Source organism: Fundulus heteroclitus, chromosome 22 (genome assembly GCF_011125445.2).
Source record: "Fundulus heteroclitus isolate FHET01 chromosome 22, MU-UCD_Fhet_4.1, whole genome shotgun sequence".
NCBI lineage: Eukaryota > Metazoa > Chordata > Actinopteri > Cyprinodontiformes > Fundulidae > Fundulus > Fundulus heteroclitus.
Window position 1 is genome coordinate 40,471,425 of NC_046382.1, and position 16,247 is coordinate 40,487,671.

At 43.8% G+C, this 16,247-nt stretch overlaps 1 protein-coding gene across 1 annotated transcript in view; it reads right to left on the reverse strand.

Annotated features, from left to right (window-relative positions):
* Positions 1 to 16,247, reverse strand: part of LOC105933351 (1-phosphatidylinositol 4,5-bisphosphate phosphodiesterase beta-1) — a 55,659-nt gene that overhangs the window by 23,920 nt on the left and 15,492 nt on the right. The window contains exons 9-17 of the mRNA XM_012872835.3: positions 14,457 to 14,620; positions 11,406 to 11,552; positions 10,208 to 10,365; positions 8,716 to 8,798; positions 6,628 to 6,712; positions 6,366 to 6,531; positions 4,413 to 4,468; positions 737 to 833; positions 322 to 406 (exon numbers count right to left, since the gene is read on the reverse strand). Coding sequence (XP_012728289.2) covers positions 322 to 406; positions 737 to 833; positions 4,413 to 4,468; positions 6,366 to 6,531; positions 6,628 to 6,712; positions 8,716 to 8,798; positions 10,208 to 10,365; positions 11,406 to 11,552; positions 14,457 to 14,620 — 1,041 coding nt within the window. The remainder of the gene's footprint in view (positions 1 to 321; positions 407 to 736; positions 834 to 4,412; positions 4,469 to 6,365; positions 6,532 to 6,627; positions 6,713 to 8,715; positions 8,799 to 10,207; positions 10,366 to 11,405; positions 11,553 to 14,456; positions 14,621 to 16,247) is intronic.

Consider the following 16,247-nt stretch of genomic DNA (forward strand, 5'->3'; position numbering starts at 1 on the left):
TTCACAACATCCATTACATTTCCTTCAGGCCATGTAGACAAACATCTACTATAAAGAGTGTTGATTCCTTTCTTTTTGTCCGGAAAGTAAATGTTTGTAATTATAGATGTTTAAATGGACTCATTCCCCTCGAAGTGCCTCCCCTGCAAGCTGACACAAATACCCGAGCTTAAATAAAAACTAACGCTAAAGTTCCTGCGTGACTCATACAGATTTTTGACATTTGAAGAAAAAGGAAGCATTGAAAGAGGAAAAGGAAAACAAAGTAAAGAACTGGTTGCCATGGGGTTCAGCAGCTGCCGTATCGGTTGCCAAGGATACTCCACGAACTCCACTGGTGACTTTGTGAGGTGCTCCAAGGCTTTGGTCTCCACAAAAGACGACATGTGGTAACAGCGGGCCGCCTCTAGACACACAGAGAAAACAGCAATGAGCTCATTTCTGGGCAATTATTTTGGTTACATCACTTTCCTCCTTCCCACATCAGTTTTAGGAAAACTGCCTCAGATGATCTTACATCCTGAAATAGGACCTGAACTGCCAGATTCTCAGTGAATATGATGAAGCTCTAATCTAAATGCTTCCCCCCACCCCCCACTGATCCTGTCATTTTAAAAAAATAATGAGGCAAAACATATTAAAGCAATGCGGCAAAGTTAGAAATACAAAGATCCAACATTCAAACTGTGTTGCAAGGATCATGAGGCAGCGCGTTCCCCGCGTGTTGCTCTCTTACTCTTTGATGCTTCGAAGGAGTTGAACTTGGTCGGCTGGACGTAGTTTACCAGAGTTGACATCTCCTCTGTAGCAATAGCCTCTCGCTCTGCGGAGCCCTGAGATGAAGGCCAGCAGATAGAGAGTTGAACAGTGAGAGACGACACGATCAAAGCGGCTGCTTTGGTAAAAACACATCTCTACAGCCAAAACAACATGCATGAAGTTCGTTTTTGGCAGCAGCTGCCATTTGTACAACAGAGATGCAGAACAAATGCACAACTTTGGTGTTGTGCAGTGAAACAACATGTAGGTTTTTTTTTATATAGTGGAGATATGAGCAAAACCAAAAACAACCGATAAATGAGCACACAGTTGAAGTGAAATCCAAGTAGTCGATTCAAGCCAAACACAGAAACGCAGCTTACACTCGCCGCCTACTTCACTAGTTAAACCTTTCTGGTACCGGGTCAGACCTGTCGGCTTCAGAACTGCCTCGGTTCATGGCATCGTTTCAACCAGGTGTTGGGAACAATCCCCGCAGGTTCTGCTCCACATTAAGACGAGAGCATCGCACAGTTGCTGCAGGCGCGTCAACTTCATTTCCCCAAATCAATCCACGATGTGAATCTCCCATCCTACACATCTCACTGGGCTTCCAGCAGATTTAGGTTTGGTCCCCGGGGAGACCGCCGGAGTGACAGCTAACACGCCGCCATGTTCACGATCCGGTGTGAGCTGACCTGAGCTTTGTGATGTGGGGCATCATCCCGGTGGAAGCAGCCACAAGACGATGGTGCTGTGTGGTCATAGAGGGAGGGTCAGCAACACTGCTCAGGTAGGCTGTGGGGTCATCAGTTAAAGATATGGTGACCAGAGTAATATTCTTACAATATTACAGCATCACCGGCAGCCTGATTTGGACATTTAGGCATCCAGGACGTCTGGATGCCTAAATGCCGTGGGGTGATTGACCGATTCACCGAACATATTGGCAAACAACTGCACAGGTGTACCTAATAAAGTGGCCTCTGAGTGTACACCATTCATCTTATTTAACTGCATATGCTGTGTTATGTCATGTCACATTACGTCATGTTATGCAATGCTATGTTACGCTTCATTACCCTATTCAGGTCAGTTTATTTCAACTGTATTTGACTTGATTGAATTGTGCTTTATTGCTTTCACGGGGAAAGCAGACGCTGAGGGAGCGCTCACCATGGAAGAGGAAGAAGAGTCATGACAGCTATATTTGTGAAGATGAAGGATGAGCACCAGCGCTCTGTTGTTGCAGCAGATCTGAAGGGTCATCTCCAACTGGAGGCGCTCTGTCGTTGGACCACTGCGTTGTGAAGTCGATGCTCAGACTTCATGAGCAGACTTCTTCATCCCGTTTCTTTATTAATAGATTTTAACATTTTATTTACTGGCCCTGATGCTGCTATGCTGATAGATGTCTACAGATGAGATTGCACAGTCCATAACAGGGTCATAGAAAATCTGCAACCTCTTTCTGTAAATACTGCAGGAACTACGCTTCCTCAAGACATGCTGTCTGCTCGCTCCAGCTTCTCCGATCCAGTTTGTTAAGCAGGTGAACCAAAAGGTTCTTTAATTCTTCCCCTGACTCCGCTTCTCCTCTCAACACGGGAACAGTCTCTGACATGCTCCTGCTTCTTCTAAAATCTGCAATCATCTTCTCTGTGGGAAACCACCGTGGGATGTGGGGGAAGCAGAAGAAGGTGGTGCTCAGCAGGGGGAGGGGTTGTGAGAAGTTTTGACAGGAGGGGGACCAATAATTCGGCCTCCGGTCATTTTGTTGAAAATTATTTCCTAATTTCTTTACGCGGATTTTTCTTCTTTACCCCACACTTCATTCATATGCTCAAACTACACATTGCATTTTTCAAACAACAAGAAAAAAAAAGAAAGAAAACTGATGTGAAACAAATGCAATGTTATTGTAATAAAAGTTGAAACTGTCCCAGGCTTTTTTTTTTTTTTTTTTTACTGAGGGGTGCTAACGAATTTGTTAACATCTCTGAACCGTTTATACATTTAGAAACAGCTTCATGTGCTTCCTCCCTGTTGTTCCAGTTTGGAGTCAGGACGCGGAGCCGAGAGGATTCAGTTCTGTTTCTGTTCATCATTTTTTGTGCCGTAGTTCTAATGGTTCACCATACCCATCAGAACAGCATGCCTCGGTTAATGCCCACGCGCTACAATGAACCCTGCAGAACACCAGCAGTAGGTGTCGCAGACGGCCTGTTGCAACTGAACTATTGCTCATCTCTGACTGCATGGTAGGTTTTTTGGCAAAATTCACAGTTATGTGGATGGAATAAATCAATTACACATCATTATCTTAAATGGCTCATCAAAAGTAAAATGACAAATTCAACGCTAGTTCTTACTTTCAATAACTGCTGCAGTCAGTCCCAAAATACTTCAACCTGCTGAAGGGGAATGTTCTCCAGGACTCCCATTAGGTGATCAGGTGTACTGATGTCACCAGTTAGGGGCTTCACCCTTAGGTGCTCGAGATGGATGGACCTAAAAAGACCTGGACTGCTGATGGTATCATTTTTTTCCATGTTAGAAATATGAATAGGTCAAGAAATGCTATGTTAACAAGCCAAAGAGGGATTGGAACTCCCTAAAGTGGATTCTGTTGAATTAAACCTTGAATGTTCTGGATCAGTGGCTCAGCGGTGTGTCTGGAGGAAGAAGAAGGATGTAAGCAGAAAAGGATGTCATGCCTACTGTGAAGCATGGCAGTGGCCCAGTGATGGTCTGGGGTTGCTTTGCCTTCTCTGGCTGCGAATGGAGGGCAAAATGGGTTCGATCAAGGATTCAGGAGCTTCTCGTAGACAATGTTATGTTGTCTGTGAGGAAGGTGAAACGTGGGCATCCCTGGATCTCAGGGGGCAACGAGCCTCAAGCACGTTGTAAAATCTGGTAAGGCTTGGTTTAAGAAGAAGTGCTGAAATATATTAGGGTGGCAGTGATTGTCACCAGACTAAAAGAAAAGGCTGTTTCATACTGTAAGTCCAGCTGGACGGCTTTGCCCATAACCAGTGGGCTCAACTAAGGCCCAGAGATGCTTGTTGGGAAATGCTGTTTTTGGAAATATATTTGTAATATTAGCTGTGTTTAGTTATTCAAATTCCTTTTGTTTTAGAGTATTTGTGTATGGCGATGAGCTGTTTGCTAAAACAACGTTGGGTCCAATCAAAAGCGATGTGAGGATAGAGGTTAGCTGTAAGAAGACGAGAGCAGAGACCTGCTGCACTTGATCTGCGTGTTTACCGCAGCATATCATTAGAGATCTTTGCTCTGTGAATGAGTCTCAGACACAGAGCAAGGGCACAACAGGTGGGCAAAGAACCAGGCTGCGTGGATGAGGGCCAAAGTCGTTCATTTAGAAACCGCACCGGTAAAGGGTTGCATCCAGACACCGAATACAGGGACCAAAACGAAAGGAAATGACACATCAGGAACAGCACAGATGACAAATAAAGAGCAGCTGCAGGGACAACGGTGGACAAAAAGCATTCACGACAAGATCAACAGCGGCACCAGCATGTAGGACGAACCAACAAAGCTGTGAAAGCACACATCGCTTGTGAACAGTAACAAAGGGCGACAGCAGTGAGGGTGGCCCTCTGTCAGCTCTTTAAAATGTCCCCACTGACCTTTTTACCATCATCATCTTCATCATCATCATCTTCTTCACTCTCAGCCTCCATGTCTGTTAAAATTAAATATGTCTCCATCAGCTCCTTGTCCCATCTCATTTGCACAGAAGAACCAGAATGAAACGTGACTCTGTGGAAGCAACGAGGCTGACTGGCTATGGGGCGGATGCGTCATCGGCGGCTGGACGGGCCGCCTCGCTGCAAAGGCTGCACCTCTACAGCTTGATTAGCGTCAACACACAACGCTCACTGAAAAATGGTAAAACAATATGAAGCAGCGATAACGTGCCTTGCAAAAGTATTCATACCACTTGAAGTTTCCAGCATTTGTTATGCGGACCCTAGCTCTCGGTTTCTTTGGGATTTATGTGACAGAGCAACTCGAGGTGTTACATAACTGTGAAGTAGGGAGAGAAAAAAAAACAGGAAACAGGCGTTTCAGGTTTTTGCACAAATACAACTCTGATAATCTTGGCTCTGGTGGTAATAAATAAAATCCGGCGTAACCAAACAGTAATTGAGCACGTCGGGCAGGTCAGAGCAGGCTGAGGGTTTAACTCAATATTTCAAGCACTGAACATCTCACAGAGCGCTGTTCAATGCTTCGTTCTGAAAACATAAAGAGCATGGCACAACCTGCAAACCCATCAGGACATGGCCATTCATCTGCACTGACAGACTGTGCAAGAAGAGCATTAGTCAGAGAAGAAGCCAACAGGTCCACGGTCACTCTGGAGAGGAAGCAGAGAATCTGTCGCCAGGAGAACGTGTTAGTTCTGCTTTACACACATCTGGCCGTTATGGAAGAGGGACAAGAAAGAGCGTCATCTGATCTGTTTGCTGCAAGCCATGTAGGGGCCCCAGCAAACAGGTGGAAGTTGGTGCAAACGAGTCCAAAATCCAAGTTTTCAGCAAACATGAAAATGCTGAGCGTAGGAAGAACACAGCCTCCCCATGTTGAAACACGGTGGTGGCATCATGCAAGGATGCTTTTAGTCAGTTCATGGAGAAGAATACAGGACCAATCTGAAAGAAAACCTGTTAAAAGCATGAAATAACCTGAGACTCGGGCAATTCTACCCCAGAGTCATAATAGAGCACATCCATGCGTTATAATGGCCCAGTCAAAGTCCAGATCTTCAACCAGTTGAGAACCTGTGACAATATACTACACAAAATGGTGTGGGGATACTTTTGCAAGGCCTCACGAGAGCAAGCTCAGCCAGTTTTACTTCAGCTGTTCATAATTTACCTAGAAACAAATCAAAAGGCATGATCGATACCTCAGGAAAACCTGAAAGATCAGAGCAAATGCCCTACAGCCGCTCTCAGATAAAAAAATAAGCAATTTCTTTTACATCTTAAGGGACACACTGGAAGGAATTTCTGCAAACGTCCTGCTCTGCTTTTCCACCGTAGCTGGGATCTTCAGTCCAAGACCTGTTTTCAGGATCTGGACACCAAACATGTCAATACGGCTCTTTAATTTCCCTCTGCACTTCCCCTTAATTGCCGTTCAGCTCTTCTGATCTCATCTGGGATGTCTGGCTCATTACTGAGGCATCCCTGATGAGATGCAGGGCTATGAATGTAAAGACATCTGAGGGCCTCTCAGGCTAAAGGTTAGGATAAACACACATGAGCCCTGAGAAAGCCGTTATTCATTACAAAACACATTCAATTGCTTTCTGTCTCTCCCTTCTAAGGACAGCTGAACCTTTCCGAGTGACTCCTATTTGCCAGGATATTTGCATTTGCCGGATAAAAACAACTCCACAAATTGGTACAAAAAGCATTTAATTTGAATCCTGACTCTGACATTTTGCGTCCTCTTGCAGCTGATGCAGCCTCACAAATTGCAAAGTAAATTACTTTCAATTTCTTTCCCCTGACTGTCGCAGCTGAGCATGTATCATGTGGATTTCCGAGTCTATTGTCTTTGTGTCATACCTCCTGTGTTGTTGCTAGGAGACACGGGTTCGTTGCTCTGATTGGCAGGCTGGTCAATTAGCCTCTTGGTGTCGGTGGTATTGGTGGGTTTGTGGGATTTCTTGTTTTTGATGAGGATTTTGCCCATCAGCTCCTGAGGACTGGGCAGGGTGACGCCAGCCTCCAGCTGCAGACACACAACATACCAAAGGGAGAACCGCGTTTAGCGCAGGTTACCTTCAATACCACAGCATGAAACGGAGCAGCCGTCTGGATTTCCTACAGGGTATTTGTCCAGAGGATCAATCAGCAGCGCTTCTCCGAAAATAGAGCGACAATATTCGGCCATTTTTGCCTGCTGCTTCAAGCTGAAAGACACAGAAGGAGATATTTACACACTTTATGTTGATTGAGAGACATTTTATATAGACAGTAAAATATACACTCACCAGCCACTTTGTTAGAACACCAGTTCAGAAAGCAAATTATCCAACCCCATGGTAGCATGTCAGTATAATTCTGCATCTTAACAAATTCAGATTGCTGAATTTTAAAGCAAGCATCATGACGGGGAAGAAAGAGGCTTTAAAGCTATAGTTGGTAATCCTGTTCAGAAACACTTTTTGTTATACTGGTTACAATTGTCCTTTCATCCTGAAAGTAGTAAATACAGTATGTATTTAGAAAAAAGAGGTTAAAAAAAACGATCTCTGTGGGAGCTGCAGGTCTGTAAAAACTCTGACAAATCTTAGCCCTTGTGACCGAAGGGCAGGGATTGGTTGGTTTTGGTTCTGCCCTTACCACATGCATGTGCACTTCTAGTGTTTCAGTATCCTGTTAGCTTAGCGGCTAGCTTCAGTGTTAGCCGTTCATTGTAGCTCCGCTGCTCTCAATGTATACTTTGAACATGGCTGAGAGTCGCAAGAAGCGATCTAAGTTCATGTTTATGAGAAGAACAGGAAGGCCTCAGTAGAAAGAAATAAGACCAAAGTGGATTTGGGGAAAAAAAATGCCTTCTCCGGGTTGGGGAGGATAGATAGGTGGATTGGTGCTGCGTTTTCTCCGTAGTGTGTCTGGGCTCTCCCTTAGAGATAGGGTGAGGAGCTCAGTCATCCGGGGAGGACTCAGAGTAGAGCCGCTGCTCCTCCACGTCGAGAGGAGCCAGTTGAGGTGGCTCGGGCATCTGGTCAGGATGCCTCGTGGACGCCTCCCTGGTGAGGTGTTCCGGGCACGTCCCACCAGGAGGAGACCCAGAGAAAGACCCAGGACACGCTGGAGGGACTATGTCTCCCGGCTGGCCTGGGAACGCCTTGGGATTCCCCCGGAGGAGCTGGCCCAAGTGGCTGGGGAGAGGGACGTCTGGGCCTCCCTACTGAAGCAGCTACCCCCGCGACCCGACCCCGGATAAGCGGAAGAAGACGGACGGATGGATGGATGGATGGATGGATGGATGGATGGATGGATGGATTGATTTGGGGGAAAAAATGTACGCAATCTCCCTGAAGTCAGTCAGTCTTACACACGTGTAGTTATTCAAAAGGGACTTGGGGAAACTTCTGGAAAAGCTCAACCTTTAAGTGACTTTGATGGTAGCTGGTGCTAGTCATGCTAATAGCATTGTTTCAGAAATTGTTGAGCTACTTGGCTCTCCATCCACAACCATCTCTCAGATTTACACAGAACTGTCAGAAAAAGCAAAAATAGCCAGCCAGAGGATGTAGTGTAGATGGAAATAGCTTGTTGCTGTCAGAGGTCCTAGGAAGGCGGACACAATAGTTCAAGATAACATAAAATACAAAAAGCGGCTTGTCATTGAAGACACAATGCAACGAACTTTGAGTTAGATGAGCTACAGCAGCAGGAGACCATACCAGGTCCCCCTCCAGTCAACTGAGGCTACAATTCACACAGGGCCACTAAAATTGGACCATAACCGATGGGACAATTTTTGCCTGGTCTCATGAGTTTGGATTTCAGCTGAAACATTCAGATGGTGAGGTCAGAATTTGGTGTGACCAACATGAAAGCATCTATTCACCCTGCCTTGCATCAACAGTTCAGGTTGGCGCTGTCATGGATACACTTTGGGTCCATCAATACAAAATAAATACAGCTAAAAAACCCTCAGCCGATCTGAGTGTTGTTTCTGACCATGTCCATGGCTTCATGACCACACTGCACCCATCCACTGATGGACACTTCCTACACAATGATGATCCAATGGCAAACATTTCCGAGGTAACTTTTCTGACCCCTTGTTGAATCTATGTCATGAAGAATTAAGACACAAGGTAACAGCGAGCCTAATAATGGCAAGGTGTACCTAAAAAATTGGCCGGCGAGTGTATGTGTATAGAAATTAAATCCTTACGAGTCTACGTGGTTTTCAAATGAAAGTATGACAGGAAAAGGTGAAGTCTTAAAGGCGCATTCTGCGATGGCTTCGATCACCTCCTACAAAATAAAAGGGAAAAATCAATCATTCTTTGGTTGGCTTGCAAAATACCCAACAAAACAGATTGCTCTCCACTCACTAGAACTCCAGAGGAGCTTAGAGTGGAACACATTAAGACTACAGCTCAATAATCGGCTCAGAAACAAATAGCATTTCTTGGTCTGCTTTTTACCACTAGATGTAATTGTCACATGTGAAATTGTTTAATAAACTTTTAAAGTAAAAAAAAAAATTTTTGCAAATAGATTTGACAAAGTCTCAGCACTTCAAGTCTTTTCTACGTCTACCAGGTTTTCTTCCAGAGCTGCCCTGTATTCAGGTTCACCTTACATGTGTAATGTACCTGTAACTCTAGCAGCCAAACAACCCCACAGCATGATGGGACCACCACCATGCCTGACTCTTGTTAAAGTGCAGCATTTGATTCGTCTTGAAGGTAGAAGCTTGCATTTGGGAATTCCAAATGTGTTCCGGTTTCAAGCCAGATAAGCTGTGACATTTGTTAATTGTCTTAGTGCTAAGTATTAGTAGCAATAAAGCCAATAAAAAGTACAGATTGTACAATGGTACAGTACTGTGTATCAATGAGATACAAATTGTCCCTATTTGCAAGGCATGTATGTTAGATAATGAGCTTGTACTGCTTGGTGACCCTACAACTTTGCCATTTATATTTCCTACTTCAGTGGGGCATTCGTGTTGTGTTTCTCACAAGAAAATGAGAAACTTCAACTTCCAAATACAAATATAATGTACCACTAGAATTAAAAGTCTCTTCTTTACTCCTCTAAATATGTATCTGGTCATTGCAGCAGCAATTTCCCTCTGGGATTATTAAAATATTTCTGATTCTGATATAGCTCAACCTGTGTCCCCTCAGACCATGAAACATGTTTGCTGAAGTTCATGTGGGTCACTGCACATCTCAGAAGAGTTTGTAGGCCTAGATGTTAAAGCATGGGGTTCTCTCTTTGTTGGCACCCTCTTTACGGTGAAGTGATTCCTGCTTCAGTGTGGCCAGAGACAATGGTGTCCCAGCAGTTTCATGTTCAGGGTAGAAATGGGCCGTGGTTGTTCCCAGCTTGTTTCTGGACATAACTCTGATGTCCTATCATCTGATGTTGTCAGGTTGGGAGCAGATAGTTCAAACTAGGACACCGTTGGGTGTTCCAAGAGCACGATGACCCCAAACACACATCAAAACAGTTTTTAAAAATGGATGAAGGACGCTAATATCAAGCTTCTGGAATAGTGTTTCCAAAGCCTTGACGTTAACCCTGATGATGGTTAAATGCGTGCAATCTGTTTTTAAAGCTAGGGCTTGAAATTGCGAGCGAAGATGTAGTTAATGATCGCGCAGAAATAAGAACAATTAATAATGACCACATTTAAAATAAGGGTGCCAGACCTTAAAGGAGATTTCAGATGTCATGGTGAACCCATGAGTTATGACCGGCTCCTCCTCAGCGGTTCGTCCTTTCCACACGTCTAATTCCACACAGCGGCAGCCTGCCAGCAGAACCTGCCGGTACATCTCCACGGAGGAGCTTCCTGCCAGCTGGCCCGCTAGAACATACACAGAAGGAGTAAAAACGTAAAAATGGTGACAGCTCATAGGTTGGCTTGTCCCGTGAGGGTCCGTTGAGTCTTGGCCTGCAGTGTCCACCCAGACGTCTGACAGCAGCGAGGACATGTAGAACATTCAAGGACCGGAACCAACTGTCTTTGGAAGATGGCATCACTTAAAAAGGGCCGTTTACAATTCTCTTCCAAAAGGCCAGTTAGAGACGAGACTGTCCGATCTGCTTGAGGAAGCTTTTACCTCAGCCGTGGTGGGAACAACGATGAGGGCTGTAACGTGCAAAACCGCAGACTTTTGACCACAGTGAAATTATTTCTATAGGTTGGACATTGGCACTGTGCTGATTGGACGGAAGAGCTGGCTGCTTTAAAGATGGATTCACAATGCTTCCCCACCTGCAACAGTGGGGAGCAAAGCCGTCTCTCCTCTGCCGTCTCCCTCCTCCCACACACGCTGGTTCCATCAGCGGCCGTGAACAACTTTTTGAACCAAACATTCTTTAAAGACAAAGCTGAACAGCCTACAGTGTGCGTAAAATGAGAGAAAGGCTTGTTGAATCCACGGATCTGATTTACGTTACTGAATACAGTGAGCTCATCTGCGTATAGAAAGCTGAAATGTCCATATTTTTTTTCTCTCAGGCGTAAAATTCTAATTTGGTTTGACCCACTTTATGGTGGTCCTTAATATGTAATGCTCTTCAGTTTAACTTTTCTCTCGACCTCCTCGGAGAAAACCTTCCCGTTTCTCATCGCCCCCTGGCCAGTCAGTGAACAGCAGTCTGCTAACGTCACATTTCAGCCCATCTTCATCCCTATCTAAGCCCACTTAGACTGACTCCGCTGCGGTCATACTACATCCTGAGGAGGGATGAAAAAAAAAAAGCCAGACTGGTAGGACAAATTCTGCAATCTAAACTTTAGCAAAGCAGGCTGAGAGGAGGAGAGCCCCGCCAAGCAGTATATACTGTATATTTATGTAGGGCTTTTATGATGGCCGGCTGGTTTTGCTGCGTTTCCCCTACCTGTGAGGTACGTATTATGTGACGAGTTGATGAAATAGTGAGACAGCGGGAAGTTCATGTCCTCAGACTGATCCAGTTTCTCGGGGGGAATGACTCCGTTCTCGTCGCTCGACAGATAACTGGAAAAAGCCTGGAGAGAGATAACGCCTGACGACAACATGCATAGGAGAACACAATGTCATAGGACAAAAGTGAGAAGCATCAACTAAAACGATCTACATTTAGATCTGAGCTCAACAAATGAAAGGCTGACTTTAAAACCCCTCACATGGCTGCCGATGCCTCTGAATAAACACGGATCTTTTTGCCTCGTCACATGGAACCGTTGAAAAGATTGCAATCAGTGTTGTGCTTGGACTACTAATGAGGTGGTTAAAAATGACAGTTTCAGACAGGGCAGCATGACATTATGGAAAGATGAAGTTGTAATATGTTCATTAAATATAGCAAGCAAGCTGTCTTCCTTTTCCCTTCTATCCTCCATATGTTACAATACTACCACTCTCCTTGCGCTTTAGCACCTTGGAGGCTAGGATCTGTATCAGATGTGGTTATAAAAGGCGGATTAAATCCATCTGATCGGCCAAAAATATAATTGTCAATCAAAGTTTGAATGCATGACCCGAGGAATGGTTCTTGCATCCCTGCCATCCTTTGATACCGCAGAATTTAAAATTGTGGTGATGGCTGCGTTTCAAAAATATTTCCTACCTCTAGTTTCAAAACTGCTAAAACATTTTCTTCAAAGCATTTCCAATGTTTAAAATTCTTTTGATGCCAGAGAAAGTTCCCGATTTTCTCCAGCTATATGGAGAATAAAGCAACTTAGTGCTCCCCCCCCCCACCTGTTGCTGCACATTGCTGATCAGCTGGCAGAAGAAAGGCACCCACATTTTCCCCTCGCTTACATGAAAGATACATTTTGGAAAGATTTCTGGTTGTGAAAAACGAAGACGGTTAATAACGCCATAACACCGGACATCGTCTCACATGAAGTTTTGGTCAGCTGTCTAATGGAGCCGACGTCTTATCAAGCAGCAGCAGGCGCGTACTGCTTTAAAATGTGTCATCATGAAACACATTTTAGTCCAAACTTCTGATTCTGCCTTCTGATTAGAGGAAAAGTGAACTGCTGTAAATTCTACTATGTTAAAATAGAGTGCAGGAGAGCTCAGGAAAAAAAGACAAAATAAATAAACTGGCCTAGACATGATCACAAATGTTATGTGATTACCACATTAATAGGATAAATGATTAATGTGAACATCCAACATTAAACATGGTTTTGTAGACATAATAAGAACATATGACTTGGTTAATCTTTATTTATTTATTTTAACAGGACTTGGTTCATCTTGTGACATCAATATATCCCAAAAGGTTTAAGTGCGGAACCATGAACATGAGTTCATTCCCATTCATCTGTTTGACCAAAACTTTGAGCCGTTTCTTGTAAACAGTGAAACATTAGAACACTGATTGCCATCATGTTGGTCCTTTTTGAAAAATGAATGATGTGCTGAGAAATTACAGGGAAAGGACCAGTAAGAAACTCAAAATCAGTCAGTGAATGCACCATGTGTAAGTACTGTCAGCACAACAGTCTTTAATGTGGAAGCTGTTACTCCAGAAAGACGACCTTAAGTTAGTTATTTATCAGCATGAAGTACATTTTCAGTATCAAAGCAGCCAGTGGAGCATAAAAGATGTAAAATGCTTTTTGAAAGAAAACACGTCTGCGGTTCATTGATTCGACAGATCTTGGTCACTTTGTTCCATTGCGAGCTCTTACTCAACTTCTTTGGGTACAAAATCTAGAGCCGTTCTTCTCAAGAAACCAAATGGTTCTCACTTTGGGAAGGTTTGATTGATCGGCAAAGGTTCTGACTGACCTGGAGTTGTTCAGGCTGACACTATCACAGGAAAGCTGTTTTTGACCTCCCTCTTCAACCAGTTCAATCGGCACCTGAACAATAGAACAAGCACAGCAACTGCTCTTCCCTTTTTAAAAACGGGGAACAAAGCTTTGTTTTATCTCCCCTCAGACGTTAATTCTGATTCTCGGAGTTGGCCCCGCCCAACTTCTACTGCGTAAATAGTTTGAACACTTTTAAGAGTTTAAACAGTGCAGTATCTCTCTCACTTCAGTTGGATCCGATAAAACACTGCAGAAGAATTTGAGCTGCAGAGCATTATTCAGGCGTAGGCAGACCTACCAGTCTGCAGCAGTGACATGCATTCAGGAACATCCTCCCAGTGACCATTTACCGTCTAAACCTTACTGTAAACTCTTCAGAAAGGTTTATAAAACCAGCAGAAATAATGAGGCACCCATGATGTAGGAGACATCATTTGAAAGGGCTGGCAGCTTTTTTGGAAATCTCTTTAATTCTCTGTAGACTGCAGGAGAGGCTGTTTACAGGTAGTAACGCTCAGTGGACTACTTTTGGTAATGGCAAAGATAAGATGAGATACGGACGGTTTAAAATTCATTTTGTCTTTGTTTTACACTGGTGAACAGCTGCTTTACGGTAGCTGCTCCTAAGATAAATAAATACTGGTTGCTCCTCGCAGGGAGGCTGGAAAAAAATAGTGTGAACGCTGATTTTTGCTCTTAAAGTCAAATGGAAGTAGGCTGAAAATGGTACCGGAAGGTCAAAGATTGTCAGACTGGACCTCAGCCCCAATCAGCCTGATTGGTAAACATGTCTTCCTAAAAGTGGAGCTTGTTATGACTGACTCGTTCTGTTTTTAGATTCAGAATGTGAGATGTCATGGCACCAAGCGGTGCACGTTTTAAACTGTATTGAACTGAGTAGCGCAGGTTATTAGGTTAGATGTAGCATGTAATGTATTTTTTTTTTTTTTTAAATGCACTAAATAATGCACAAATTGAGTGCCTTACTTCAAAGAGTTAAAGGACTGATTTTAGCTAAAGGACTACCTGGAAGGAAATGGTTGATGCAATAAATGACATCAAACTTCAAATCATCAACGTGTTTCATCCATATTTCCATCACTTAGAACATAGAGGCCGTACACCATGCATACCTTGCTTTAGATGGTTCTGGTCATTTTGGTAGCGCTCCATTAGATTGTGCGTCTGTGCAGGGCGAAGCGGGGGATAAAGGATCTCATTGAGCCTCGGGTCTCTCTGCTTGTTGTTGATGAACTCGGTCATCTGATCGACTGACATTGTCCCACTTTCTCCTCCTCTGCAGAAACAAGCAGGGTCCGTTTAGCAAAGGAAAGACCAAAAAGTTACCAGAATGCTAAATGTGGAATTCATCACCAGGGAACCACACTTCATGATAAAATTATTTGTTTTGTACAAATTTCATGTTAAAAAGCCCTGTACTGGAAACACCTTTGTTGCTAGCAGTGTTGTAGTCAAGTCACTATGCTTCGAGTCCGAGTCAAGTCCACTACTCATCCGAGTCAAGTCCGAGTCGAGTCACTATTGATCAAGTCGAGTCCAAGTTCTGCACTAAAGTAAGCATAGCCTACATGTTTTTAAACTAAAAATAAAAAATCCACACTCCACCACATTGCACTAATAAGTTATATATTAAAATCATACACCAAATAATATTCTAATGACATATTAAAATTATAGCCTAATGATATAAAAAAAAGTCGAGTCTTTTTCTCAATTTCCGAGTCAGAATGATCTGAATGTAGGAGTCCGAGTCCAAGTACGAGACATCAGTGCTCAAGTCCAAGTCAAGTCACGAGTCTCTAAATTTAGCTAATGACTCGGACTCGAGTTCGAGTCTCGGACTCGAGTACTACAACACTGGTTGCTAGTTGTGAAGCATTCAAACTCTTTTTTTTCTTAGCTTCTGTGCCTTTTTCCTCCCTCAAATTCATCCTTAACTGTTATTCAGGAAATTCTCTACACCTTGATATAAATTGACCATAATTACTATACTTGTCAGACATTATCTGGACTGAAAAGGTAAAATAAATCCATTAATAATGATTTAATAATCACTCAGGCAGCTTCGTCAGACCAAAGAGGAGGCCGTCAGAAGTGGGAACAGAGTCCTGTACAACCAGGTCAGGAACACAATGACTGAAGAGATCACAGCAGCAAAGAGATGCTACGCTGCAAAGCTAGGAAAATAAGCCATGCAGCAACCCTGCATGAGTGTGGAAAGGCCTGCAGACAAACAAGAGACAACCCCCCAACTCTACTAGTACCCAACGACTGGTTGATGAGCTGAAAAGCCAAAATTCATGCCTGTCTGATGTTCCAACACTATCCTCAACCAGCCCCAACGGTCTCACCATCCTTCCTGAAAATCTGCGTTGGCCCTCTGGCCCCCATTGTCACACAGATCTTCAACAGATCACTGGAGCTGTGGGAAGTTCCCTCCTGCTTCAAACGCCCTATATCATCCCCAAAAAGTCCTCCATCACTCCATCTCTAATTATGACAGCCCTATCACCCTTACAGCTGTAGTAACAAAGTGCTTTGAAAGACTGGTTCTGGACCACCTGAAGGACACCACAGGAGCCTTGATGGACCCCTGCTTTTTGCCCTTAAGGCTGACAGGTCAGTGCATGATGCAGTAAACTTGAAACTGCATCATACACCAATATCTTGACACTCCAGGGACATCAGCAAGGATCCTGTGGTTGGACTTAAGCTCAGCGTTTAACACCATCTTCCCAGACGTCCTCAGCACCATCCTCACTGTGCCAGCCTCCACCTGTCAGTGGATCACAAACCTCATGATTTCCTTCATAGACATTTTAAAAGGGATTGTATCTTTAGAACAGCAGCTTTAATGCATTAAAACAAATAAAAAACAAAAAAGTCGATAAAACGTACATATT